This window comes from Fusarium solani (genome assembly GCF_023522795.1).
Source record: "Fusarium solani strain SB1 chromosome Unknown bctg00000002, whole genome shotgun sequence".
In the NCBI taxonomy this organism is placed as follows: Eukaryota; Fungi; Ascomycota; class Sordariomycetes; order Hypocreales; family Nectriaceae; genus Fusarium; species Fusarium solani.
The window spans coordinates 1,424,141-1,451,028 of record NW_027072155.1 but is presented as its reverse complement, the minus strand read 5'-3'; the positions used below and the strand labels follow the sequence as shown (position 1 = coordinate 1,451,028).

The 26,888-nt window shown below is 52.2% G+C and overlaps 10 protein-coding genes across 10 annotated transcripts; 6 read left to right on the top strand and 4 right to left on the bottom strand.

The window, feature by feature from the left end:
- Nucleotides 1-1,107: 1,107 nt before the first annotated feature.
- MRS44_004417 (uncharacterized protein) lies at nt 1,108-2,081 on the top strand (the record flags this gene model as incomplete). Its single annotated transcript, XM_046279953.2, has 2 exons — nt 1,108-1,143; nt 1,200-2,081. 2 exons carry the CDS (start codon nt 1,108-1,110, stop codon nt 2,079-2,081), a joined length of 918 nt encoding a protein of 305 aa, XP_046136455.1.
- Nucleotides 2,082-2,244: 163 nt separating this feature from the next.
- On the bottom strand, nt 2,245-4,051 carry MRS44_004416 (uncharacterized protein; the record flags this gene model as incomplete). Its single annotated transcript, XM_046275642.2, has 3 exons — nt 2,245-2,481; nt 2,799-3,576; nt 3,636-4,051. 3 exons carry the CDS (start codon nt 4,049-4,051, stop codon nt 2,245-2,247), a joined length of 1,431 nt encoding a protein of 476 aa, XP_046136456.2.
- Nucleotides 4,052-4,734: 683 nt separating this feature from the next.
- MRS44_004415 (uncharacterized protein) lies at nt 4,735-5,763 on the top strand (the record flags this gene model as incomplete). The annotated part of the gene is made up of 2 exons (XM_046275643.2): nt 4,735-4,989; nt 5,038-5,763. The coding sequence occupies 2 exons, from the start codon at nt 4,735-4,737 to the stop codon at nt 5,761-5,763; spliced, it is 981 nt and encodes a 326-aa protein (XP_046136457.1).
- Nucleotides 5,764-7,302: 1,539 nt separating this feature from the next.
- MRS44_004414 (uncharacterized protein) lies at nt 7,303-8,926 on the top strand (the record flags this gene model as incomplete). Its single annotated transcript, XM_065622194.1, has 9 exons — nt 7,303-7,404; nt 7,628-7,788; nt 7,839-7,905; nt 7,961-7,988; nt 8,039-8,051; nt 8,108-8,168; nt 8,218-8,589; nt 8,633-8,717; nt 8,769-8,926. The coding sequence occupies 9 exons, from the start codon at nt 7,303-7,305 to the stop codon at nt 8,924-8,926; spliced, it is 1,047 nt and encodes a 348-aa protein (XP_065478266.1).
- Nucleotides 8,927-9,185: 259 nt separating this feature from the next.
- Nucleotides 9,186-11,107, bottom strand: MRS44_004413 (uncharacterized protein; the record flags this gene model as incomplete). Its single annotated transcript, XM_065622193.1, has 3 exons — nt 9,186-10,226; nt 10,399-11,015; nt 11,068-11,107. The coding sequence occupies 3 exons, from the start codon at nt 11,105-11,107 to the stop codon at nt 9,186-9,188; spliced, it is 1,698 nt and encodes a 565-aa protein (XP_065478265.1).
- A 569-nt stretch (nt 11,108-11,676) lies between these two features.
- Nucleotides 11,677-13,530, top strand: MRS44_004412 (uncharacterized protein; the record flags this gene model as incomplete). The annotated part of the gene is made up of 2 exons (XM_046270675.1): nt 11,677-11,867; nt 11,928-13,530. 2 exons carry the CDS (start codon nt 11,677-11,679, stop codon nt 13,528-13,530), a joined length of 1,794 nt encoding a protein of 597 aa, XP_046136460.1.
- Nucleotides 13,531-14,604: 1,074 nt separating this feature from the next.
- Nucleotides 14,605-17,024, top strand: MRS44_004411 (uncharacterized protein; the record flags this gene model as incomplete). The annotated part of the gene is made up of 4 exons (XM_065622192.1): nt 14,605-15,044; nt 15,106-15,961; nt 16,025-16,034; nt 16,093-17,024. 4 exons carry the CDS (start codon nt 14,605-14,607, stop codon nt 17,022-17,024), a joined length of 2,238 nt encoding a protein of 745 aa, XP_065478264.1.
- Nucleotides 17,025-17,370: 346 nt separating this feature from the next.
- On the bottom strand, nt 17,371-18,366 carry MRS44_004410 (uncharacterized protein; the record flags this gene model as incomplete). The annotated part of the gene is made up of 1 exon (XM_046275644.2): nt 17,371-18,366. One exon carries the CDS (start codon nt 18,364-18,366, stop codon nt 17,371-17,373), a length of 996 nt encoding a protein of 331 aa, XP_046136462.1.
- A 690-nt stretch (nt 18,367-19,056) lies between these two features.
- On the bottom strand, nt 19,057-21,195 carry MRS44_004409 (uncharacterized protein; the record flags this gene model as incomplete). The annotated part of the gene is made up of 4 exons (XM_065622191.1): nt 19,057-19,710; nt 19,763-20,272; nt 20,319-20,995; nt 21,141-21,195. The coding sequence occupies 4 exons, from the start codon at nt 21,193-21,195 to the stop codon at nt 19,057-19,059; spliced, it is 1,896 nt and encodes a 631-aa protein (XP_065478263.1).
- A 678-nt stretch (nt 21,196-21,873) lies between these two features.
- On the top strand, nt 21,874-22,785 carry MRS44_004408 (uncharacterized protein; the record flags this gene model as incomplete). The annotated part of the gene is made up of 1 exon (XM_046279954.2): nt 21,874-22,785. The coding sequence occupies one exon, from the start codon at nt 21,874-21,876 to the stop codon at nt 22,783-22,785; it is 912 nt and encodes a 303-aa protein (XP_046136464.2).
- Nucleotides 22,786-26,888: the final 4,103 nt, after the last annotated feature.

Genomic DNA, 26,888 nt, shown 5'->3' with positions numbered 1-26,888 from the left:
AATGGATTTGGGAATGAGTTATGAGGAAAAGATGGTCAGGTTGAATGAATGGGTCACGAATCGGGGATGGTTTGATCTCGATTGACGCTGGGAGACGGTTATTACAGGACGTCGAGATGTCGCGAGATGTTCCAGCATCATCAACCATCCTTCCACTCGTTTCGGAGAAATATTATTATAATATAATATTAAAAAAATGTCTCCGACACAGTTGTGACTGTATGATCCCAAGTTGCAGTACTCCATGGGCATTAGTCGCCAGAGCTGCAGAATCACAGAGCCGTTTGGAGGATAATTGCTCAACTCGGTAGCAACCAGTAGTTGCATTCGTTTGTAATTGGCGACTCGGTGTCGCATCACAGTACGGTGGCCAACGTAGACGACAGCCTGCATCAAGCATATGTCGGGAACGCATGAACTCATTGAGGGAGATGAATCAGCCCCAGTCCTCTTCCGAGAACAAAGCCATTGTCCATCCCGAGTTCTCCCAAGTCCACCAGTCATCTCTCCTGTATCAAGCAAATATGCTGGAGTACAGCAGTAGTAAAAGTTGAAACATCGGTATCCCACTTGGAATTTATACCCAACATGGCCGATCGATGACTAAAGTTGTCTGTCAGCGACTGAGCTGGTCAGCGTTGTATGCCCGTTGGCGACAGCACTTGTTAACGTTAGTTTCCTAAACAGAGAGGAACCACATCGTCGAACCTGTCGACGGCAAGGGTCTCCTTGAACTTGCATGACAAATGTGCTCATCCTTCTTACTGAATTGGACTAGCTATGCTCGACGTTTGGGGGCTGCGGCACGCAAGGTGTCAAGACTGCGGTGTGCTCGTGTAAGCCGGGGTCTAAACTCTTCAGATGGGAGTCAAACATGTGTTTCTCGGTACCTGATTGAATCCGATCTTGTTACTTTTTGATTTGTATGAATAATACTTGGATTCTACCTGCCTGATAACGTGGGGAAACTACAGCTCTTTGGCTTAAAAGGCGTCGGATAGTCGCCGGTATGCCAGAGTGTTTTCCAGATCACTTCCAACATCATAGCTCCATACTCGCCTCCAAAGCCATCTCCAATCCATTAATACTAGCTCATCCCATTGAATAATGACTCGCCAAATTAAGAATGTCGCTCTTGCCGGGGTGGGTAACAGACTTGCTCCTATGGCTTCCAACATGAGCTAACCTGCACATCTTAGGCATCTGGCAGCTTGGGCTCGGTCATCCTGCAAACTCTGGTCAGAAACGGCCATTTCAATGTTACTGTTATTTCTCGCAGGACCTTGAGTGATGTGCCCTCTGGGGTTGCCGTGCAGGTGGTCGATTTCGGATCCGCTTCAGCCTTGACTGAAGCCCTCAAGGATCAGGATGCCCTCATCGATGCCACCTCGGCGACCGACCCTTCTGTGGCCATCCGATTGACGGATGCCGCCGTCGCGGCCGGAGTTTATAGAATAATCCCATCTGAGTTCGGTGTGGACCCGGCCAACGCCAAAGCGCGAGGCCTGGCTGTCTTCCAGGGCAAGGCCAAGGCCCTGGAGCATATCCAGAAGCTTGCCGACGACGGCAAGATTACCTGGACGGCCATCTCCAACAACTCGTTTCTCGATTGGGGTCTTCGCACGAAATTTCTCGCCATCGACCTTGAGAACAAAAGAATCAGCTACCTGAACGGCGGCAACACGGTTGTTCCGAATACCACTGTCGCTTCGGTGGCTACAGCTGTTGCAAACGTTCTCTCCAAGCCCCAAGAGACCAGAAATCGAATCTGCTACATCTGCAACAGACAAATGACACAGAGGGAGCTTGCGAATCTTGCCAAGAGGGCTCTGGGCGACCAAGGCTGGGAGGAGGAGGATTTGGATATGAACCAGGTGTTTGAAAAGGCCATGGCTCAGCTACAGGCTGGCCAGGTAGACTGGCAGGTTATGGGTGACATCGTTAGGTACTCTATTTCTACTCCAGGTTACGTAAATAGGCTGGAAAAGACGGACAATGAGCTGTTGGGCGTTGAGGCTATGAGCGATGAGGAGGTGATTGCGCTTATGAAGGAGATTGCCGGCGAGAAGACTTCTGCGTGAAGCATTTAATCATTACGGGGCCACATTCTAGTCTAGGTATACCTAATACCGCTAGACGCTGCCTATTACATTCCGCCCAAGTACTCAATCGCGATAGGGGTATCAACGATGTTCTTTGAGCGTGCTTGTCCACCGGCATTTCCAGGACGAAGGCATCGGGCTCCTAGGCGAGGGTGCGTTGCCCACCAGGGCACGGCGTTCGGTCGGCGGCCTGTAGGAAGTGCGGCAAACTGGCAGTCTCGTCGGTGAAGATGTCGTGCTTGATGACCTCGGTGTAGAGCGCTTGGACAGAAGGGGTAGAAGCCACGGGTTTGAACAGGGGAAGACCGAAAGTCACCACTTGAGTCCTGTACCTGCCGGATCTTGCGATGGCACATGACTCACAAACAGTGGCCAACCCCTAAGGTAGTTTAAAGAGGAATAATATAAGAGAGAAGACCTATTTTAGCCTAGCCTTACTTTTTAATAATAATAAGCAGTCTCTAGTCAGTCCCTACGCATTATAGTAACACCTCGGCTAGAGCGCGCTACTAGTAACACGGCATAATAAAGGATAGGCGGAAATAATATAAAGACGTCATAGTAGCCGAGTAGGGCACCGCCATTTCCTAGACGATGAGAGCAAAGACAAATCCCCCATGATATAACTAGCGGCGCCTGCTATTGCTTATCTGGTAGGTTGAAACCACGCCCATAGCGTTCAAACCCATGCGATACTCCGCCGCCACTTTTAGGCCCATTAGCAGAAGATGTTTGCCCGACGCCTTGTCCATTTGACTTCACACTTTCCAGGTCTAGTTGTGTCAGGCCGTCGATTGTTCTCTGGTAGCTCTCATCGCTGATCTGACCGCCCAAATAACGGGCCTGGCCGCTCAAGTTGAGTCGTCTCGCAACCACGAGGTCTTTCACAGTCGAGACCGAAATGCCGTAGCTGCTGTCAGCCATTGTGATGTCTTCGAAGATGTTGTACCGCTCATTGGTCAAAGTCTCGCCCGCATCAGCGACAACGCTCATGCATTGGCGAAGGCTCTCCTTGGTCTCTTGGAGCTGTGCAAGTTGGGTAGCTTCGTGCTCAGATAAGGGCACTGTAGACCTCATCGCTTCCATTCTTTTGTCAATGTCGTTCTCATGGGTTTGAAGCCGTGAAACTAGGGATTGGATAGAGCCTTTGGCGCCGCCTAAGCCACTCCTGATGAACTTGTATGCTGAAGGCTGTTGTGAGAACTGCGGGTTCTCCTTCGAGGTTGATTCGAGTCGCTCAATCTGGGCAGATAGTTGGGAACAGATCTTTAATCCTTCCTGAGTACTCTGCTTCTCCTCCACCATAGCCACCCACTCAGGCTCATCTCGGACGGAACTCTCAGCCTCGGAAGCAGCTAAAGCCCGTACTCTTTCGTCCAATCGTGTCATATGCTCCTGTAGATCGCTCGTCGTATCGCGTATCAAGTCCTTGTATTCTTCAAGTGCGTCAGGCGTTATTGAGGAAACCACGCGCCTATAAAACATCTACAATCAGATGGCTGCGCAAATATAGGCCTGGGGATTGTTCATTACATGTTTGCATTGGCTAGCGCTATATTGATAGTGGATTTATACCCAGCAAGCATCTCTCTGAAATCAGTGATGTCTCCTTTGAGGTACTGCTGGCTGATCCAATCCCGGAAGCTTGGTCGAGATGAGCCGGAATGCTTCGTGCACCGAGCAATGAGGTCGCCATACTCCTCACAGGTTTTGCCGCAACGAAGTAAAGGAAGCTTTAGAGCGTCAAAACTGATGTTTGAATTGGTATCAACCGTTTCGGAGAGTGACTCTAAAACCCCTCTGAGGTCGGCTAGCTCGTTTTTCAGCGCCCGGACGTTCTTATCCTGGCTCTGGAAGTCGCGGACGGTCGTATAGAGAACAGTGCTGGATTTGAAAGCAAAAGCAACTAATGCGACAACGCTGGAGGCGATGCTGAGGCCGTCTGCCATCGTCACAGACTTGAAAACTTGGAGCTCTAAGAGGCGTGAGTGATGGTGGTAAAAACCGGTGATGCTTTCCAGGTGGTTGCTGCGGGGTTGAGTTAGTGGAGCCATACGGCTTATTCCTCCAGGCAGCAGGCAGCCCGTTCTTGTCACCACAACATTGTTTAAACCACATCCCATTTCAACCCAGTGCCCCACTGCTTTTATTAGAAATGCCTGAGGATGAGAGGGCAGTTGTTGATGTCGGATAAGATGTTGATATTTGCTCGTGGCGGCCAGTTGAGCCACCAACATGTCCCGAGCTTCGCGCTGAGCAAAAACGTCATTAGCCAGACATTTCCCGGGGAGGGACCTCAAGTGGTACGATCCTATCAAGTATGTTGATTTTATTTGTCGGGTTGGGCCCTGCGCATAGCCGTAAGGGCCCAAGTCAGCCAAATGAAGCATAAGAAATGGTCAACTGTTGACCGAGGACCTATTGTGAATGAAGGCATCGCCAACCTCGCTACTGGTGATTGGGCGCTTGCACAGTGCACAGCCCCTATAATGGGGTTGCTCTGGCCAATCAGACGGCGCTCCAATTCAACACCATAAACGCGACGCCTCCACCGCTGCAGGGCCTCGTTATCGGCATCCCTTCTCTGTTGCTATCCCCAGGGCTTGCGTTGCTGATCCATGACACACAAGTCATGTCTATCAGAATATTCCGGCTCAAGGATGACTGCCAGATCGACATTTCCGCCAAGGCAGTCGTCAAAGCCGCACAGGAAAATGACGACAGCCTCATTGTCTTTCATCATGAACCGACGCTGACAGAGCCTGTGCGCTTTCGCCATCACCAGACTGCATACAACGCCTTTGTGGTATGCAAGGGCAGCTTTCAGTTTTGGAATCATCATCGAGGCCATACACTAGGCCTCGGCGACTTTGTCTTCGTCCCTCCGGTAAGTGGAGTGAATGCGTCACCGACTCTGTCCTGACACCACAGCAAGGGAACCGTATATGGCTACAAGCCTCTTGAACCCCAGTCCGAGTTCATCATCCTCACCACCGTTCATGACATAGCTGGACTCGGTCGTGTTCTACGCCACGATCACGGTGGAGAACTCCGCCTTGCATCTGGCGACCAGAGCGGAGACGTCACGTATGACATTCACTTTCAACAAACTCATCTTGCACCGGATATTCTCAAAGGGCTAGAAATGGAGACGAGTTTGCCGCCAATATCGCAGCCGTACTTCCTTCGCATCACCAACAGCGCCAGCTGGATGCTTGGGGGCATCATTTCCCGGCCCTGCGTCACGACTGCGCAGTCAGATGGAAGGTTCTCAATCTCAGCAATGGAAACCTCGTACATCCTCACGGCGGAACCGTTCGTCAACCGGTGGTGGTGTTTCACAAGGGTAGTCCACTGCTTCTACCTCATACAAGGCGTCTTGAAGATCAAGTTCAAGGACGACGCGGAGTGGACCTTTGTGCGGCAGGGCCAGGCCATCATGGTACCGGAGAGGCAGGAGTTCACCGCCGACCCTGGAAGTTCGTTTCTACGGTTAATTTCCTTCTCCAACGGCGCGGGCATCGACGAGGTGGTCTGCAAGGCTGGGTTGAAACGGGAGGGGCCTATGTTGCCCGAGGCGGCGAGCCGGTGGGATGCTTGGGATGAACTTCGCTTTCGGTCAGCTTGTGTAGAAGTGGGAGCTCTTATAAGTAGTGCATAATGGTAATTTGGAATATTAAATGAGCTACAAAAGGTCAAACGGATCCTGTCACGAAGATTGTGTTTTGTCAACCGTCGACATTACTGTTGAAGCAGAGCCCAGGGGCATCCTCGAACAGAACATGAGCCGAGGACAGGCATAAAGAATGGACTGAATGAACTTCCCTTTGAGGTCTGAAGCACTAATACCTGGAAGTAAACCTGCAAATCCCACAAAAACCCCAAGATGAAGGTCATTGTCGTCCTAGGCTCAGCCCAAGCCTCCCGCTCCGCGATCTAGACACTTCTCAATGATCCATTGACCCCTGCCGTTGTCGTCTGCCTCCATAGACCTCAAAACCTTTCGGTCCACGACGTCCACGAGGCGTGAGAAAAGGCCACTGGAAAGAAGATCGAGGCTAGGCTCATCGAAAAAGATGGCTTGAAGGAAGACCTTTGTCCAGAGCTCGCCGCTCCCTGACAACCTCGTGGATGACTTTGTCGAGATGATACCCATGTTTTTGCCTGGGGGACGTTTGGGAAAGGATATGAACGATATTACCAATGTTATCCGAGGTCAAGATACTCTTGTTGATTCCTTTACTCAGATGTGGAAGGAAAGCGAGGTGAAGGGATATTAAGGTAAGGGTTAATCCAAGAGGCAGCGTGTTGAGTATACAGATTGCTAGAGATCTCACACCAACTCCTAGAGCATGCTTCAAGCCCGGTATAACAAAAAGGGGCAATATATCTCTGCTCGTATTGAAGCATTGGTCATGGGCTTTAGACCTGGGACCAAGAACTGGGCACAATCCGGTGCAACGTCACAGCCGCCGGAGGTTTCGAGTAATCGCTCCGTGAGCCAGCTCATGTTCAGCCCGGCCTTGACGTGCGTAGATATATTGTGCCTCGGAAATAGAGAATGGGCATGTATCCATTGCTTGGATGTTGAAAGATACATCGTGACCTTGTCCGGGGCTGCTCCAATTAGGGCATCATAAATCGCCAAGACCACTGCAGTTGAGGTGGTTCGTGCTGAGGTGTGGATACCTCAGGCAGCAATCCAACTGTGGTCCTTTGACAACCAGGGTATCCAGGCTAGTGGGAATAATTCCCTCGGGGAGGCTGATGGTATATTCAAGGTACTTTCTATCAACAGAAATCTCAACTATCAACTGTGTGTCTGGCTTGTCGGCTAAATTAGCTCGCACCACCAAGTGGTTGCCGCCGATTGGCTTTGAAACGGGGATGGAGATGACTTCGAAATGCTCCAGCAACCTTAACATTCCACAGGTGGAAGATGCAAGGGGAACGGAAGGGAAGGCCCGGAGGAAGTGGAAACTTGTCTCTCAATCCATCTCTTAGTTTTGAATGAATAAATGACACCTAGAATGATAATACCCGGTTCAGTCGCTTAGTCCTCCCTCGACTGCAACGCGATCAAGGGTCACGGAAGTCACGGGACTTTCCTTGTTCCGGCCTCCGCGGACTTGAACCTCCCCTCAGCCTGATCCTGCAAATCACGCTTTATCGCGCTTGAGACATCATATCAGTATCAGCCATGGCAGACGAGACATCCCCCAAGCCGTCCTCCGGCCGACAGTCGCCAATCGAGACGGCACCTACCCAACCGCTGATCGCCGCAGACAGCCCACCCGCAGAGGTAAGCAAGCGGCAGCCGTGGAAACTCAGAATGACCTGACAAGGATGCCGGGGTGAGTTTGACAGCTGCCAACTTTATATCGCCCAGACAAAGCTGACATCTCCATCTAGCAGCTAACTATATCTTGACACATAGGGCGATAACCGAGACGACTCAGCGTTTCTACTTGATGAGCAAGTGACCCACAAGATCCAAGATCGTCAACATCCCCTCCCCTCCCTAGCTAACCGAGTTCCCCAGAGACAATGCCAGCTCCACAGCTTCGATATCCTCGAGCATCCTCGAGTACCGCACCATTCACGGCAGGACCTTTCACAGCGAGAAGCACAACACGCAGTACTTTACCCCCAACGACGAGAAGCAGAATGAGTCCCTTGACATTGTGTAAGTTTGACATGTCTGACGACAGGTTTCTTGGCGACTAACCTTGATAGGCACCACTACCTCACACTTCTTCTTGATGGGAAGCTCCATCTTGCCCCGCTCAAGGAGAATATTCAGGTGAGAGCATGCGTTTGGCCTCAAAGGACGGTGGCTGATAGGCTTGACCATTCAGAAAGTGCTCGATGTTGGCTGTGGAAATGGTATGCTGGCTGAGTTTTGCATGTGGTTTTGTTGCTGACCTTATTTGCAGGAATATGGGCAATGTGAGGATATCTACATCGTGGCTGACATATGGCCATGCACTGACAAACACTGGCAGCGATTTCGGTGATGCCCACCCCAACGCCGAGGTAACAGGTATCGATTTATCGCCAATGCAGGTAATATTCATCCCACCGTCTAAGCAGTTCCTCGCTGACTCCCCAACAGCCAACCTGGGTTCCACCCAACGTCAAGTTCTTGGTCGATGATGCAACTCAGCCTTGGACCTGGCCTGACAACTCTTTCGACTACGTCCACATCCGTTTCCTCAACGGAGCTCTCAAGGACTGGCCCGCCTTGTTCCGCGAAGCTTATCGTGTCTGCAAGCCCGGCGGTTATGTTGAATCGGGCGAATTCGACCCGCGTTACTACTGCGACGACGGCACTGCTGCAGATGAAGATACGATCAAGGTGTGGAACTCTGTTTTTGAAGAGGGTGGCAAGAAACTCGGCCATAGTTTTACTGTTATTGAGGACGGTCTTCAAGAGACGGGTATTAGGGAAGCAGGGTTTGAGGACATCAAGGCGTTCCCTTTCAAGGTATGTGACTTGAGAGCTTTGAGTTTTGGCGCTGACTTGTTAGGCCCCTGTTGGCGGATGGACTCTTGATAAGAAGCTCGCCGAGATCGGGCGCTTCACGCAACTGACGCTTGAGAATGACATGGAAGGTGAGCTCGCACATGTCCCCCATGGAAGGATCCGACTGACAATCTTGCCAGGCTACACTCTTTTTCTCTGGACGAGCATCCTGGGATGGCCCCAGGACGAGTACCAGGTCTTCCTAGCCAAGATGCGCCGCATCATGCGCAACACCAGGTCGATCCACATTTACTGCAAGTACAAGTATGTGTACGGCCGGAAGCCAGAGACGGAGTAATGAAGGCATGTTGTTTCGGCTCTTTCTTCGCCGCTTCCGATTCTGGGGCGTTTAGTAGGATCGCTGAACGATGTGATCCATTGCGACTGGGTTGAATGCTTGCCGGTTCGGGTCTTCCCATCAGACTCAGGGAAATGGGTCTCTGGCGATGTGTGTAGCGTGTTACCGTGGTGTTCTCCAAGCGCTGGTCCAGTTGATCGACCCGTCGATGTTGGCACCTCGCATTTTAAAAAGACTCTTATTTCTGAATATTACAACGCTACCCTATTTCCTCTCCCAAATCCTCTTGTCCCGTGTCCTGCACTGCCAGGACCTCATCACCCGTTTCGCCCTCGACGCCCAAACCCGCAGCTGAATCTGCTTTGGCAGATTCAATACCCGTCGACCCCTCCTTTTCGCCTAGCTCGGCTAATGTCGAGCCGACAAAGAGGCTGTTTAAAAAGTCGGACGAGTAATTGCCCAGGAGGTGTGCCAGCTCTTGGCCATCTGCTGGCATCTGGGTCCTGGGCGAGAGCGTCGGCATGGTTGGGTCCTGGACCATCGTCGGAGGATTGGGCAAGCTCGTCGTGTTACCCTCTGGCGCCCTTTGAACGATGGTCCCTTCATCTTCCTCTGTGGAGCCGAAAAGTGACCCCAGACTCGATCCTCCTGAGGAGGGTGTCTCGTCACCCTCGCTGGACAAGTTTATGGCCTTGCTGTACGCGTCCCTGGCTGACAAGCGCGACGTGGGTGATATCACCAATATCGATCCCAAGAGGAAGCGACGCAGGTTGTCCTTATGTAGTGGCACGTCCCCCTGAAGCTTGTCGACAATTGCTTCGCACCACGCCATGCCGTCCTGCCTATACGCCGTGGTGTACCGTGGGAGGCCATCCAGCAACTCGTATGCCACTATACCAAGAGACCAGATGTCGACAGTCTCGTTATACCCCCTCTTCCTCTTTCCGCCGGTTCGCAACTGCCACTCTTGATGTATCTCCGGCGCCATATACTTCTCAGTCCCGCACAACGTCATGAGCTCAGAGCCATCCCCCGACACGCCAAAGTCCCCGAGCTTCACATATATAAAGGTCTCGTTCCGGGACTTCACCAGGATATTGGCCGGTTTGATGTCCCGGTGAGCGATCGGGGGATCCTGACGATGGAGATACTCTAGAGCTGATAAGCACTGGCGGAGTATCATCAAGGTTTCGTCCTCAGTTATATTGATGTGGTGCTCTAGGGAACCACCTGGCATATACTCGAGAAAGAGCCGCGGCTTGGGGGTAAAAGATTCTACAAGTAATGCGACAATATGAGGCTATTGAAAACTTAGTATAACATGGGACAATTAGTTAAGGAGGTGGTATACTTGCGTGCGAAACTTGTCTCATGATGCGTGCCTCCCTCAGCCACGCCGCGATATTTATATCTCCCCTCTTCATGGCTTTCCCACTTAGCTTCTTTAGGGCATACTCTTGCCCGGTACTCACGTTCCATAGGTGAGTTACCACGCCAAAGCTACCTTCGCCCAGTTTCTTTTTGAGGTATATATCGTCCGTGCCTGGCGTGTTCGCGCCGGTGGGAGCCATGGTCATCGGACGGCTTATAAGGTTGAGGTCGTCGAGAAGTTCCCCAGCTGATGCTGTCCCGCAACAGAAACGATCGACCTTTTCGATATAGTCAGGGCAAGAGGTATCGTGGCGTGAAGCAACAATTCGAAATGAGATTCCATTTTGTAAGTCGAGGATGATGTTGGCCGTGTTCCTGGGAACTTCTGCTCCACCGATGATCCATTGGAACTTGCTTCGTGTTCCTGAACCTTGGTTGTCGTAAGTGACTTGAGTGCCCACCAGAGATCCCCAGTCCTTGACAACTAGACGTTTCTGGTCGTCAAATGTTATACTGATATGGCATGAGCTGACCCCCTTTAGCGGCACTACAATATCGCATTCCGCATGGGACCCGATGAGGATACCCCAGCTTGTCCTTGGTATGTTGCTGAACCTGACCTCCACACATGGGGGAGATCCTTTCGTATCCTCAGGCAGCTCGGTTCTCTCTCTCGTTTCGGTTATAAGGTTTTTCGACATAATCTTGAGGTGGACGACTGCAAAGCGGGCTAGTGGTGATGGCTTCAAATGGGATGTTGGAGTTGGTACCGTGTGGATACACCCGCGCAATGATATCTGAGTCGTTCATTTTGAGAGTTGCATTTATGAATGGTTTGGGATGGTATTGAAGATTGCGAGGATAGCGAGGTAAATTGTAGAAGGGAAGCCATAATGCCAGCTCCATATGGGTATATATACAGGTCCGTTGCCAGTCCATCAGATACAGCTTCTCCAGTCTATTGCTTGATCAGACTCTATGACCAGAGCCTGTGAGAACCTAACGCGGTGTGAGTAGATGAAATCTGAAGTGTTTCTACTCCGCGTGCTCTGACTGTTGACTCTATTCAGAGACAGGCCGTTATTGGTGATACACGCTCACCATCAACTAACACCTACCTACCGTACCTGACTCAGAGAAGTGCGACTATACGTGACTCCATGAGGGCCGTCTCGGGAGATACAAATAGCGACGTACAACCCTCTTCAACCCTGCTTCCGTTGATGTGTAACTGCAGCTGCACACCTGATGAGGGGCTTCTGCCACAGTCGCCAAACATCAACCTGCACCTGTCAACATTTATTAGAGCCTAGTCACATATGTTCCTGGCCTCATACGCATCACGCCTCTTCTGTTTTCGTTCGTGGTCAAGAAACAACATGACTTCACCAAGTGCCAGGGAGCCAACCCCTTTCCCGCTGCCTGTCAGCGAGCTCATCGCCATGAGCGACGACCAACTCACCCAGTTTATGAAGGAGCACCGTGATTCAGCGGGCACTTACAGCCTTCCTGTGGATGGCTGGGAGAAACTGTCAAAGGACGAGCGCGAGCGTCTTGCCAGCAGGTTGAAGTGAGTCTCGCTCAACTACGACGTTCCACCCGACGCTTGCTAATTCCTAATCACCGCCAGATCCAAGGGGCGAGTTATCTCTCTGCACAGTGAGCCCAGCTCACAGCCGCTTGATCTTGATGATCTCGATGAGCGCCTACGTCAAGTCCCACCAAATGGCGATCCCACTGCGTCACGACCTCAACAGCAATCTCCAGAGCAGTCCAGGCACGCATCCCCAAGGACCAATCGTCGGAAAAGGAGCAAAGAAGTCGAAAGAATATACTACACACAACTGATCGAAGACGGCGGCCGCCCGCTGTACCCCATCGAGCTAATTGACGAGGTGCTTGAGAAGCCTGAGGAGTATCGCGAGCTGGTAGAGCCCTTGCAAAAGTACCCCGGGGACAACCAGCCGTTTGACATTTTTCTAGAACAGAACGAGAGATGGAAGGACTTTCGCAAGTGGCAAAAGGACAACCGAGGACTTGAGGACGAGAACGACACCTACGACGTTCATGTCAAAGAGGCGACGTTCTGGGCGAACCGAATGAAGCTTGACTGGGCGCGAGCTGACTTTGAGGACAAGCTGAAGAGGAATCCATTGTGTCTCGAGCCTGAATGGAGGTATGAAATGAAGGCCCGAAACCGCCAGCGGCTCCGGTGTCGAGAGCGCGATTGCAACGGTTTCGCCGACTATTTCGAGGCTGTCAAGCGTCGTCTCGCCAGTCATGGCATTACTCGACCCTTTGAACTCAAGGAGGATCCCACACAGCAAGATCAGCTCACCACATGGATTGAGTATCTCGGTTACGAATATTGGTGTCTTGATGGACACGCCGAGGATATGGAACGTCTGGCCCCGAAACACGACGAAGCCTGGAAAAGGCTCGTCGACGCCAAGATCGTCGGACCTCACGAGACCATAGACGACATACGCTCCATGAGAGGGTCACTCCAGCGCGAAAACGACGCTCAACAAGCTCACGTCGAGGCCCGTATGGCGAAAGCAGAGGCTCAGAGGGTCTTCAACTTGACCCAGGAATCCCCAGAGCGCTTCCTGATTCCCGAGAAGCAACGGGTAGAGATGCTGAACAAGGTGTCCCGGGATGTCGAGCGTGCTGAGCGTCGTCATAAAAGAGCCAAGGTTCGAAATGACAAAGTGAGCGCTTTTGTTAGTGGTACACATGAATACGCTCGTGCGAAGATGAAGTGGACTTGTCACAGTCTGTATGTGCAGTGGGTTTTGAAGCAGCTTCCGTTGGTTGAAGCCGAGATGGTAGAGGCTGAAGAGGAAAAGTCTCGTGCAAGCCAGAGCAAGGGGAAGAAGCGAATGCTTAGTCCTCAAGAAGAGTCGCCGGCAGGCCCCAGCCAGAAGAGACAGAAGATTGACCAGGGATCACTTCCACCTACACACAACGACTCAAACAAATCAGCAGAGGGCACAGCGCAGGCTCAAGAGAAAGCTCAAAGTTCGAGACCAATCAAGGCGATTGACAAGCGTTCACGTCGGCGTGCAGACGTCTCTTCACTTCCGCCAGGTGGGCTTCGTCGTAGCGCACGCATTGCAGCACGTCAACCTCTATCCCAACCAGAGCCGCGCCAATTGCGCCCACGACCAACGAGGAAGCCGGCTGAGAAGGTTGACCAAAAGGTCAAAGCCTCGTACAAGTGCCAAGGGTAAAAATGTTTTGAGGGTAGAGAAGAAGGGATCAGGAACCAAGAAAACGTCAAAGGCAAGTCGTCGTTGACCACAGAGGGATGGCTGAGAAAGGTGGCACGGCTTGAGTTGTTATTCAGTCAAGGGTTTGGGAGGTTTTGTGTTGTGATGTGAACTCTCTTTAAGATTCTTTATTAAGCGTTTATTGAGTTTGCGTTCAGGGGAATGCTTCGGCATTCAGGATACTCGTAAGGTGTTGAAAACGCCGAGGCACTATCCAAGTAGGCCGAAATATTTTTATTCCATTCCATCAAATACTGGCCAAGCTGGAAAGCTATGGTTGATTCACCAGAGTGGGAGTATAAAATCCAAGGTGTGGTATGGGCGACCCGGGATAAGGTCACCAGCTGGTAAGAGGCTAGCTCGGGTGTTGTTGGACGTGAGGGGTATCACGTGATTCTCGGGATTAATCCACCTCTGTTTCTCCATACCCCCCAACCTCTCATTTCAGCCTCAGTAGCCGCTTTGACATTGGATACGATGCTCGATAAGCGACCTTTGGATGAGAGGCAGTTGGGCTAAAATTTGCCCTCCTTGAAATTCTATTATTGCCGACAACTAATCTACATTCCTAGTCTACCTGCATGGTCCCCGCAAGGGCGCATCAAAGTAGACGTGTTTCATATCAAGGAAGTGTCAAACTAGGAACGTGTCAGCAACATGAGATAAACGTTGTTTGCCCGGCTTCATTTCCGATCTGTACACGGATGCTGACAGCCATATATGCTCCGCAATTAAGATGAGACTTCCCCTATTGCTGCCGCTTAGCCACCTTGAATAGAAGAGAATGCCTTGTGCAAACGTTTCAGGGCGTGTATTTGCTTTTTCCTTGCTGTCGATAGGGGCTTGGAAAACGTCAGCCACTGTATAAACATCTGTGCCATCCTTGTGTGTGGGGAGATCGACAGGTAACTGTTGGCCTTGAGCTGAGAAAAGGCAAGGCGAACTTGGGCGAACCACGAACTCTCAGCTTATGTAGAAAATGTAGAAAAGAAGAGTCAAGCCCCTCACGATGAATCCATCTCATCGTCGAGTATCATGGATCCCCTCTCCATCTTTGGGGCCGTCGCGGGCGGCATCTCGGTCACGTCCGAGATCGTCAAGGCTCTCGACAAGGCCATCTCGACGGCCTCGAAGGTCAAGGAGGCACCCGACCTCGCAGTGTCGACCCTCCGTGATGTCTCGATGATGCGCCTCACCATGATTCGCTTCCAGCAGCTCCTCGACTCGCAGAGAGTTGACGCCCAGAGGAGCATCTACTTCTCCCTCGACGACGCCCAAAATGTCTTTCTCGGCTGCGTCACGTCGCTGGATCAGCTGGAGAACCTGCTGCGGCCGCTCTCTGACCCCCGGCTGCAGAGCCTCGATATCAGTGATCGGCTGGAATGGGCCATGAAGGACAAGCGCATCAATCAGCTAGCCCAGCGTGTGCGCGATGCTCAAGCATCACTGAATTTGATGCTTACCATTATGCAACAGTCTGTCCCTCTTAGCTGGATATTCAACTTTCGTCGATTTGTCAATGCTAACACAATGTAGCGAATCCCTCATTGAAGCCCGTGAAGCCATCGCCGACCTGTCGGAGATTTGCAAGAGGATCGCCCCAAACGTCGCCCATCTCAAGCGTAGAAGCATCGAATCCATTCCGAGCATTCAAAGCAGTAGAGAAAGTGTCCAAAGCGACGATGCATCCACCATCAGACCAGCGCCTTCCAAGAGACCTGAATCCATCGCCATCTCCAACCCCCAGAGCGACACCCCCAGCTCCCGATTTGCCTTTGAAGAGACGCTGGAAGCATCCAGACCCTATCGACGGGTCCCAAGCGGTGTCGATGAAGTCTTTTCCTATCGGTCCTCGGCGCTAAACATGCGTGCCCTTTCGCTGCTCTCGGAGCTCACGAGGCGCAGCTTGGGCAACATGTCGACAATGTCGTTTGTCGCCCTGCCCATCTTCTGCAACGATCTATCCAACCCTCAACACTACAAGTTTGGCGACGGGAACGATGCTGATAAGCAACCGGCCCTAGCTGTCAACATTAAAAAGTTTCCCTCTCCACCTCCAAACCGACCTCTACCACCAACACCATCCTTGACTCCTCCCACAACACCGCAAAGTCCTTCTCCATCAACAAAGGCTAGCATGTGGGGGATGCTCAAGGTCATGAGGAAGCCATTGCAAATCGAAATTGTCGGTTCCTCTCGATCTCTTGATCTCTTCCCTACCAGTCCAGCCGGCAAGACAGCTCTCAGCATCGGGAATAATATACCTTCGATGGAACAGCTGAGCCAGCTACAACTAAAAAACAGCGAATGGCACCTTTGCCATGGCGCAGGGGGCCTACCTTGCCGCGGCGCGATCGACATGTCGCTTTGCCAAGAGGTATTGAGCTCTGAAGTACAAACACGGCCTTGACTAACACATCCTCAGTTCCCATCAGAACAACTATACACTTCCCAGATAGACCTAGGTATGTCCCCTCACTTGGACTTCGGGCCCACACAATTGACTTACACACTCCTCATTAGCCAGGTCCAAAGGCTTCCTCGACCAGTTCTACTGCAAAGGATGCGAGTCAACTTTGGCCGACATCGTCTCGGCGAGACGACCAGGGTGGTCGTCATTTGAGCTCTGGTGTGGCTCGGAAGCTTGCCTCGGCGCCAACCCCGACCTGAAGCCTTGTGCTGGATACGCACGCAGCCTCAAGGCTGGCTATACAATAGATGGCTTCCTGAGATACCGCAATCTCGCTAGGAACGAGTTCAAGTGCGCTCGATGCTTCTTCCTCTGTCCTGCTTGCGAGATGAAGAGGCGACGAGTTAACGAGAGTAGTCTACTCCAGTCTGATCAAGACGATATCAAAGATGAAGAGGATGCAGAAGCGTCTGACGACGCACTTTGCTCCATACTGGACGAGTTTTTGCCCCCTCGGGGACGCACATTTGGATATCCTGACACGCCAACAACATCGGATTCCGGAGACAGCTCCTCACAACTGGATCGACACACTCAATCGCCCCAAGAAGGACGGGGCGTATCCGAACCATCCGTGGCCGTACTTGAAGAGAGCCAAGGCGTTCTAGAGTTAGGGGAAGACATGATCTCCGCCAGGAAGGAGACACAGGCAGATTGGGGCATTGGAGTCGAGTATCCAACCGCGCCTTTTAACAGGGGATACAATAATCCCACGGGTTCTTTTGCTCTGGCATTCCAGGGAACCAGGTATCCGAGCCCCCCTTTTCATGAGGCACGCAGTAATCCGACGGGCTCTCTAGCTCTGGCATTCCAGGCATTGAATAGCCCGGGTTTGTGTCCGGAGCCCGACACCGATGAGGACACAAGGACGGCATCATCGCCAGGGGACGCCGAGGATGGCGGGTCTAACTTTCATGGCTTTCTACCAGGAGAATTATTCTATAAAGAACTGGATGAGATAACAAAAGAGTCAGGGGGCATTTAATGAGCAGGTAGCTCAAGCAGGGCGTTCGAGATGATGGTCCAGGGCCATGTCGAGGGACAACAGGCCTCCAGGTTGCGGGAGTTTTAACCCAGCATTTGTATTATTATTCATGGGTGCCGTATGGTGGCAAACATGAATTGCTTTCATGGTTACAGAAAGAGCTTGTACAATAAGAATGATTGATGACCCTAAACCACCCTCCCATGAATGATCCATGACAAAAGTTCCTCCATTATCTCACTTTGACACGCTCGAAACAGTCAGTCTCGATTCCAGATCGCAACTCGACAAACTCTCCCGTGGAGTCTAAGCTCATATAACAACGCCGATCAACCGCCAGTCTCAATCACCTCCTTCCAGGCTTGTATGGCACCCTCTCCACCTCGGGCCGTCCAGACCCAGTGTTCAACAGGATGTCCCTTGCATAGGCAGCAGCCGCCATAGCTGCATAGCCCTGCCATTCCTTTGCCTTGTGTGAGTCCGAATAGTCGCAGATACCACGGATGACCAAGCAGGGGAAATGGTTCATGAGTCCAGCGGCCTCCATCTCAAAGCAGAGAACATCCTTGTCTTGCGATAGCTTATCCCGCAGCTGGGCGTTCTTAACGACTGAGTTCCCAGAAGCAACCAAGCCGTAGTGGACGACAGGCTCTCTCTCGTGGCCACGAGGCCGAGGGGCTCTCTTGACCAGTTTTCTAGCGTCCCTATCACAGTGGCCTGCGCAGCCTGCCTTGTTCTCCACGGGATGAACAAAGTCGCTGCGGAAGAGACGATCGCTTGCAGGGCTCGGTCGTGAGTAGTCCTTGAGCAGTCTCGGCTTCCGGTTCAGGGCCTCTGAGACAGTCTTGTCAAGAGCCTGTCCTTTAGCCTCATAAACCCTCATCACACGACGAACGGCCTCCAGTAGGATTTGCGGTGGCTGGTTGAGGAAGCCGCTCGCCTGAAAGGCCTGTCCTTGAACGGACTTGCCAAAGTCATACTGAAAGACGCCAGCGTTGCCATCGCGAGGGTAGCTAACAACGACATCACCGAGTCTGATGTCGTGCTTCGCACTGGGCACGCCGCCGGCGATTCCAACCATCAGGCCCAGCCTGACATTTGGGAAGCTGTGCATCATGTCTCGAGCAACAGCTGCGGCGGCGTTGATGCCATATTCTCCGTCGGGCATAACAGCCACGGCGATATTGTGTTGGCCGATCCTGCCCAAAGTATAGGCATTGTTGTCATGTCGTGACACATATGCAGGAGGAGGGTGCATTTCGTCAAGAAGAACCCGAGCGGCGACATACTCGGGGCAGACAGCGCAGATCCAGCCAACGGTGTAGTTGTCAGGGTTGGACATGATGAGTTGATTTCAAGAAATAAAGGGTATAATAAATGAAAATTGTATGAAACAAGGGAAAATGAAATAAGATGCGATGATTTACAATTGAATGATACAGATTGAGATGGAGAATAGCTCCTGTCGATGTCTTCAGCGTGGAATAAATACTCAGACCTACACGATATTACGCGCCAGCCTGGTCCCGACAATGTGGTTCAGCGGCAACTCCAACACCATCAACCAATGACATGCCACTCCCCTCGGCCGCATGAACCTGGACCTTTTTACAATTCTACTTGCATGAATATAGATCATGGCGATGCATCGAATGTTTTATGGAGAAGTAGGTCTGGTTCTTGGGCCGGCTGTGTATCCATTGCCGCGCGTCAAGATCCTAGGCGCCAGAGCTACCCTAGGAATACGAGACCGGAATAGTACGGCAAAGGGCGAGCGGAAGTGAAGAAGAGATATGCTCAGCAGATAACAGCTTCGTGTGCGTATCTACCTGGTTGGGGGACACCCGGTATGAATTACGCCCTCTGGAAGACAACAAGGGGCTGCCGGGTAGTTACCATCATTGCCAGTATCATTCACAATGATAACCAGCACTGTATCTATAAATACGTTTACAGCTAGATATCTCTAACATGAACAAACAAGAGCCTCATACATTGAGCCTTGACATGTAAACCCCCTCGTGCATCCACCTCAGTCATCTTCCTCGCTGTCAGAAGAGTGGCCATACTCCCAAGAAGGAGTCGAAACCTTGGTCCAACACTGCCTCCACGACCACTGAAGGGGCTCCTTGGCCGAAAACTTCTTCCACTTCAACCCTACCCGATCCTTGGGAGCTGAGAGCCTGACGTCTACAACATGCTCATCCCCCCGCGTCGGCGATCCGCACTTGCCAATCCCTAGGAATAGCGTCGGAGATTTGTCAAAGGAAATCGGTGGTTGGGCGCAGTCGAGCCGGAATTTTCCAACCGTTCTCTCGCTGCCGTCCTTGTACCGGAAGAGGAGGCCATTTATGCAAGGCTTCCCTTGGTTGATGACGTTGCACTCGATGGCCTTGCACGTGACGACTTGTGCGACATCCTCAAGGGACGCACTCGTATGGAAGTCATAACCATACCAGTAAAAGTTGGCAGGTTCCTCTTCATACAGATCTTCAGGGATAGGCTCCTCGTCGCTCGCGATGCTCTTTGGCGCGGCGAACAAGTTGATGCCACTGAGAGAGTAGCTAAAAAAGATGCGCATTGGGGACGCTGTCGACGATTTTGCGATGCATCGCCATGGAAACCTTTCATGTGGGATATCGCAATGCAATCCTGATACCAATGTGCGTGACTGGTTGGTTACGAGCTTGCAGGTGTGAGCTTCAAAGACCACATCCAAACAGGCGGACAAGACTTACCCCTATCGCAATGTCGCGAGGAGAGTCAGACCATAGATATCGGGGACCATACGGGCTGTTGTTGAGGTCGTCCTCATCTTGTGGGAGCTTCCGAGGCTGTCGAATCCAGACCTGCTCAATGGCTTCTCCTGCGTTCAAGGGATGGTATCTCCACTCGATATCTGACTCTTCTGCCACCCGAGCCATCTTGGCGGCATGAGGCTCGTGTCTTTCATTTTCATTCACTGCCGCTGATTTAGTCTCCACCTCTGTTTGCCTCATGTCTAGCTCATGGTAGAAATTCAAGCTTTCTCCACGCTTGTGTGCGTGAAGATAGACGCAACCGTAATGCCAACCGACAGAGTATCCAATCGTATCCGGTGCATTGATGTCCACGGGTATCAATTTGGCTTCACGATCGAGCATGGTATAGTAAAGAGACATGCCGTTGATCTCATCTGGCGTCATAGGGTACGGCCACTTGACCTCTGGAAGCAGAGCAGTCGCCGAAAAGCTTCGAAGCTTTACGCCCTGGAAAGGCGTCAGCGATGAAGACCGAACACAGCGTTAAACTCACATCAGTCTTGAAGTCAATCGTCGATGAGTCTTCTGCTGGAACGGTACGCCACCAAGTCGAGACTCCCTTGCTCTGAGCCGACTGCGTAAATTCTGAGTGGTTGGTGATCTCATTGATGCCCAAGTGGTCCTCCGCGATGTAGACGACATGCCCAGTTGGGGGTTTGGGTTTATCCCAGAGCAGCCGATCCCCCGGTTTGTGTTCATTCGAGACGGATTTGACGTACTTGACGCCATCAATCTCGACGTACTTTGCCCACACAGCCTCCAGAGGGTCAATAGTAAACACCGTCTTTGGCTCGACAACCGGGATGGCGACGGTAGCAAACTCACAAACAAGATCCTTCGCCACATAATCCCAAACTTCAGTCGGAAGCCTCCCGAGGTTTCTCTTGAGGGCCTGCTGCAAACGGAAGCGCACGAGCTCACGGCGCCGCCTCTCATCCGACTTGGGAGGCTCGTACGAGTAGGCGAGGGCGGGGAGATACTCGGCGGGGGTCAGGCCAAGGCGCTCAGCCAGGGCAGCGCATCCGGCGTGACAGGCGAAGCCCTTTTCGTTGTGGTGCCCGCACGTCTCGCCGAAGCAGCTCTTGAAAGCAGCCTTGAGTTCGGGCGTCTTGACTTCCTCGACCTCCCCGGGAAACGGCAAGGTTGGGGACTGACGGCCGTCCTCGGTAACTGGGCAAAAGGTTAACAGAGAGTACCAACAGATAGTGGAAGCAAGACGTGCAAGCAACAATGTCTTGGCCGCACTTGATGGAGAAACGGCACAGTCTGCAACAGGGCCGAATACAAGTTCGAGGTATCCAAGGTTCACATTCACCAGCTGGGCTATATGGCGCCCAATGGGAGTAATCGCATGTGCCACACCAACTCATTGTTTTGTGATGGCAGTTCTGTTTTCCTGAAGCAAGAATTTGATAGATCAGATGGAGAAAAGAGGTCGAGGCTGAGGATGGCTGGGTGCTGTTGCCTATCAACTTGAAACGTCACGTGCTCTAGAGGAGGTTGAACCAACGCCTCGATCCTGCCATTACAGAAGACTCACGAAAAAGATGACGCTGACGGATTGAACAAGAAAAGATCTTGGCAGTCGCTACGCCATTCTGTCAATGCCATCATGGTTCAATTCAATTCAGCACTACGTAGTACGTTCTTGTCAAGACAACGCCTTCCCGCGCCGTTTCCGGTCCTGGAAAGGCACAAGCTCCGCGCCCGGCAGTTAAGGTCCCCACTCCGACCGAAGCTCCCCGGCTCGTGCCCCCGGACACTAGACGGGGGCGTGTGCTCAGCAATAGCTTAACTAGGCAGTGGAGATAACGTTTCTGTAAGTTACCTCACTCAGCTCCAAATCTTCAAAAACCCCCCAATGTCTGCGACATGTTGTCTCGCATCTTTCCCCTTCTCCCCATCCACATCCCTCCCCCTCCATAAAGTCTCAAATAAGCAAGCATTGCTGCCTCAGGCTTTCCCCTCTCTCAAGCTGAACAGTTGCACTGCAGCCTGGCATTTCTCCAACCCTCCCTTGATCTTTCATCAACACCATCGTCGCAAACATGAATTCAGTCCATCCTCCCGTGCGAACTCCATCACCAATTGCCTACTCGGTCATCTTCAGCTTGCCGGACAATGAGATCTTGGAGCCGCTGCCAACGCCCGAGGAGATCGAGGACTCGGCAGACGTCATCAAGCAGCGTCGCGCAAGATGCACGGCTCGAGTCGGCCGGCGCTACATCGTCAAGTTTGGATCCCTTGTCGATCCGGTTGAGGGCGAAAACATGACTTTCGTGCGCCAGAACGCACCGGGCGCCCCCGTGCCCAAGGTCTACGCCATCTACCAGCGCGATGTGACGACGCGCACAACCATCACTTACATCATCATGGAAGATGTCGCTGGTCACCCCCTCGACGATCTGTGGGATTCGCTAAACACAGCGCAAAAGAGGGACGTCTGCACCCAGCTGCGCGATGCCTTCGTCTCGCTGCGGGCGGCACGGGGCCTGGGCTACTTTGGGAGTGTCGATAGTACCAAGCCTCGAGACGATATCTTTTGGGCAGACGTGCCAATTCGCCGAGATGGCGGAGCGCTTAATACTGAGGCCGAGTTCATTCAAGCCGTGATTGACAAGTACACAATCTATTGTGGCAACTCTGAACCACAAAAGACCGAATACTACCGTCGAGTCCTCCCAACTGTCCTTCAGGGGACCAACGAGTCCGTCTTCACTCACAATGATTTACGACGCAAGAACATCTTGATCCGTCAAGACGGCAACATTGTCATCCTAGGCTGGGCCTCCGCCGGCTGGTATCCTTCCTACTGGGACTACACCAAGGCGATCCACCTCTGCGACTGGCAGGACGACTGGCACGAGTACATCGGCAAGATCCTCACTGAGTATCCCAACCAGCAGCCGTGGATCAGCACGCTGCGCACCGAGTTGTGGAGCAGCAGGATCATCAGGTAGTTTGTTTCAGTTGTGTTTTGCTGGGTGGGATAACGATACCAAGTGTTCGCATACGAAGGGCAATAGGACTTCTCTGCTTTCTTTTCATTTCCTAATACTACACAATCTTTAGTCGTCAGTTTGGAGCGATTCACGCAGCAATCGTTGATTGGTGGGCTATGTACTGAAGGATGCGCTGTCGGTGTCCACATGACCTCCCATCACCTACCCAGGTGAGGGGTTTTCATATGCATGATCCGCAGAGCAGGCTACCTCAGTCAGTGTTTTTTATCATGGGGATATCTTAAGGGAGAATGTATCCGAGGTTGTTATGTCTTTTTTGTATATTGATGCTAGAGAGTTCTAGCCTAGCAATCAATGTTTCTTTGCTACCTAATATCCTGCGGAAAACCAAGGGATACACCATTGTTGAGCCCCCATTCCCCCCATAGGTATAGATACTGCGTATCAAGCTATGTATCATCTAATGTCTCGATCGTACCAATTACCTCTTTGGCATCGATTCGCGATGTAGAGATCGACGTGCGGCGCCATTTTCACAACTAAAGCTGCCACTCTTGTTCCATGCCCATCGTTGTCGCGCTGGCTGCCTCCAATAATGATTTCACATCTTAGATCGATGTGTCACGTTGCCCTCGTACTGCCTTGAAGTGTATCTCCCGCTCGTCCACTCCAGTGTCATGCCAGTTTTGGTGCTCGACGCTCATCAGTCGAGTCTGCTCCTCCTCCTCACCCGGCAAGTGGAGGATCTGGGTTAGGCCCGCACCTGTTCTCCAAGATACATGAGCCTGAGTGGTCATGAGGTGTTTCAAGGGAAACAGTGAAAGGCCAAAATTGATTGTTGTCGTTGTTATCGTCGTGGGGTGGTTGTGCTGCTATGGACATGATCGCAGAACATGAGGAACTCTTCCCAGTTGATGAGGGCAGCATGTTTGTCCACCCTGAGCGCCCGCCAATGAACGGAATCTCTTTCTCCGACCCGGCCAAGCCCCCTAATTTGTTGTTGTTATCGAGCCTTCCGATGTGAAGCCGAGCTTGCTCGCGACGATACCAGAGCTCGACCTTGACCGTTTTGTCGAGAACATGCTCTATGATGTTCTCTCCGGTGTAGAAATAGTTCGGATTCCCTTCCTAGGGCATCCGTGTCCAGCAAGTATCAGTCGTCGAAAGTGATGGGAACCGGAGTAGGGCCCGAGGTGGACTGTGCAGAATGGTCGTGGTGTGTGTCCGGGAGAGGCAGGGACCAGCTCTGCTTGGACCATCTTCCACCATTCCCAGTGGTTCGGTTGGGGGTTTTTCAAAAGTCCGGGGAGCTAGCCAAAGCCTGAGCCTCTCTGGAAGTGAGCCAGAGCATAGGCAGGCTGAGTAGAAAGTTTACAGCCAATCCACCTTTCATCAGGGTAGACAAACATGTCTTTCGAGTGCGTACGGTAGCTTCGACCTCGCACCTCATATATATGTCCATAAATGAAACGATGTTATCGAGCTGGGCACTGATAGGGAAGCCAAGCTCGTGGGCGGTAGAAAGAGCACACAGCGAAAGGGACTTCTCCGTTGCCCGGACCGCATCGCCAGGACTGTTGGCACCGCCAGTCAAGTCGAACAGGAAGTGTAGCGTCCCGTGGTTGGGATAGATGTTGGCGAGTTCAGACGTCAAGTGTCTGGAGGAGCATGATTCTCCCGAAGAAAGGAAGGCTGAGGTGGCTGAGTTCTTCTGCCCCTGCCTCCCGAACTTGCCTGTGTCTCAACCGCCAGGCAAAGAAAGTAGTAGGTTTTGGTTGTCGCGGTGACGCCACATACCACGACTGGCACTTCCAATCGATACATCGGGAGGCCGTTGCTATTCATCCATCCTCTGACTCGATCTCGCGATTGTTTGTTGTGCTATTTGTTGCGCAAAAGCTAGTGTCACTGAGAGCTAGGCACCGCACAATCCGATCGGATATGGTCCCCCATTGCCAGAGAATGCGGAGCAGGATGTTGTTTTCGGCCATTGGGTCAAAGGCCATCAAGGCAACGATCCAGTTAGTAACAGTGTCTCGTTGCGCTCGTCCTTTGGGCCATTGTCGGACCGCCAGATGCAAACTTTCGGCAGTTGTCCAGAAAAAAGCGATTCGTGTGCGATGTGCTGGTTATGGTTGGAAGGAGCAGAAGGTTGTTACTGCCTCTGGTTCGTTCAAGAAAGGAGGTGAATAGTAAATTTTGAGAACATCTCGTTGGAAACGCCCAGAAACCCGAGGGAGCCGGTAGGAAGCCGCAGCGTTCAGTCGGCATGGAGATGACATAGTCATACGAAAGGGTTGAAGTCACGCGTAATGATCCCTGCGTGGAGAGAATGTGGAAAGTAGAAACGCCAGAGCACCTGAACTGAACAACGAAGCCTATAAGGCCAAGCTCGACGCCAAGGCATGTTTCGATTTCAGCTTCTTGGCCGTTTGGTTGTCTTGGGACGTCAAACGCTGCCGACATCCGGCGTGAAGCACCACCAGAATCTTGTCAAAGATTCCACCCCATGGTCAAAGTTGGTGAAGTGTAGAGTGGTTCTTCGAATGATGCGAAAACTGCATGGTCGGGCAGAGTGATAACTTCATGCTGCTGCTAGCAGTTTCATCCTCTCGGCCTCAGATATGGGGAGTAGGAGGCCCGACATGCTCCGAAAGGCCAAAGAGCGCAGTGTCGTTTGGAAGATGACACAGAGAAGGGGAGGTGAGGAGACCAAGCAACGTCCGTGTCTCCGTCATTCTCATCATCTCGATGCCATCGTCATCGCTGCTACAAGAAGCGCTGTAGACAGCTAGATGATATCGAGGGGCGCATAGCGGGGTTCGAGGGGTTCGAGGTGTTGGCCTTTGTGATCGGGGCGCTGAAATGCCAGCACGTGGAAGTGTACGGACAGAATGAAAGGTAGTAGCAGTAAAACGAGGCTTCGACCGTCAGGGACCCATGATCTGTTCATGCCATGGAGTTGCTAGGAGTTGTCGCACATCTTGCGGCCGCCACGAAAAGTTGGAGAATGCCTGCATCGACTTGGCCATCGTTGAGGAGGGCCACCATCCCCCGCACCCGGTCATAACCGGCAAAGAGCTCTGGACAAAGCCGTGTGCCGGAGTAGCAGGTTGGAGTTGCATCGATGATGGTTCGCCAAGGATCACAGCCACCAAGATCGTCTTTTGATGGCCGACATGTTGTAGGTTGAGGGAGACATTCGGGGCCTCGGGCACGGCATCGTAGATCACGATGACCGTAGCAGGGTTCTCAGCTGGCTGCTGGGCCGTATGGACATCTCAGCTAGCTTCACATGATCCAGCAGGCGCTGCAGCTTGTTGCTGCCTCGAGCAAGTAGTATGATACTTCTCGAGGAGAGAGGCAGAGGCATACGTGGTCCAGCCATTTTATGGAATGGGGGGGTGGGTAGTGTTCTCGGTAAAACGCCGAAGTAGGATGATGGACTACCGAAGACTTGAAGCAGTTAGCAAACAGATCATAAAAGTCTGCGCGTCAAGGGCAAGGGAAATGTTTGTGAAGGAGTCTGATGTAGTGTAGGGGTCCTACTTACTGGAGCTGCAGCCCAGAAGGGGAACGCAAACCGAGTCTGAGTCTCAAACTGCTTCATCACAAGCGTCTTTGTGGGGAATGGAGTGCATCCATCCCCCGGACAAAAAAGCTTGACAACGCCTACAAATTTGTCAACATCAGAGATGGAGGAAGATGCAGAGAGAAGAGCCTACCCATAACATCGGACGCAGTCAAGATCTCTGAGGAAGTGCCGTCCGGCACTGTCGTGGCACTCTCCTTCTTACACCGAGGTACCCGACAAATTGCACCAGGTGCAAATCTTGCCTGTCGCAAAGTTCCCCAAGAAGCGCTGAGGAACCACTAAGAGACACTTGGTAAGCTTGGATCAGTCAACGACGTGAAGAACCCCTACTTACAGAGCGACCGCACCGAGTGTATTTCCTCCAAGGTGGGGAAGACATCTGGGTTGCCGGGGAGTCCTGAAGGAAGCTCGTCTTCCCCTCCCGTGCCAACTCCAAGCTCCGACGCTCAGGTGGGTTGAGCGAAGCCGCAATGGTCTTCTAAACGCCGCCGAGATTGCGGCATGC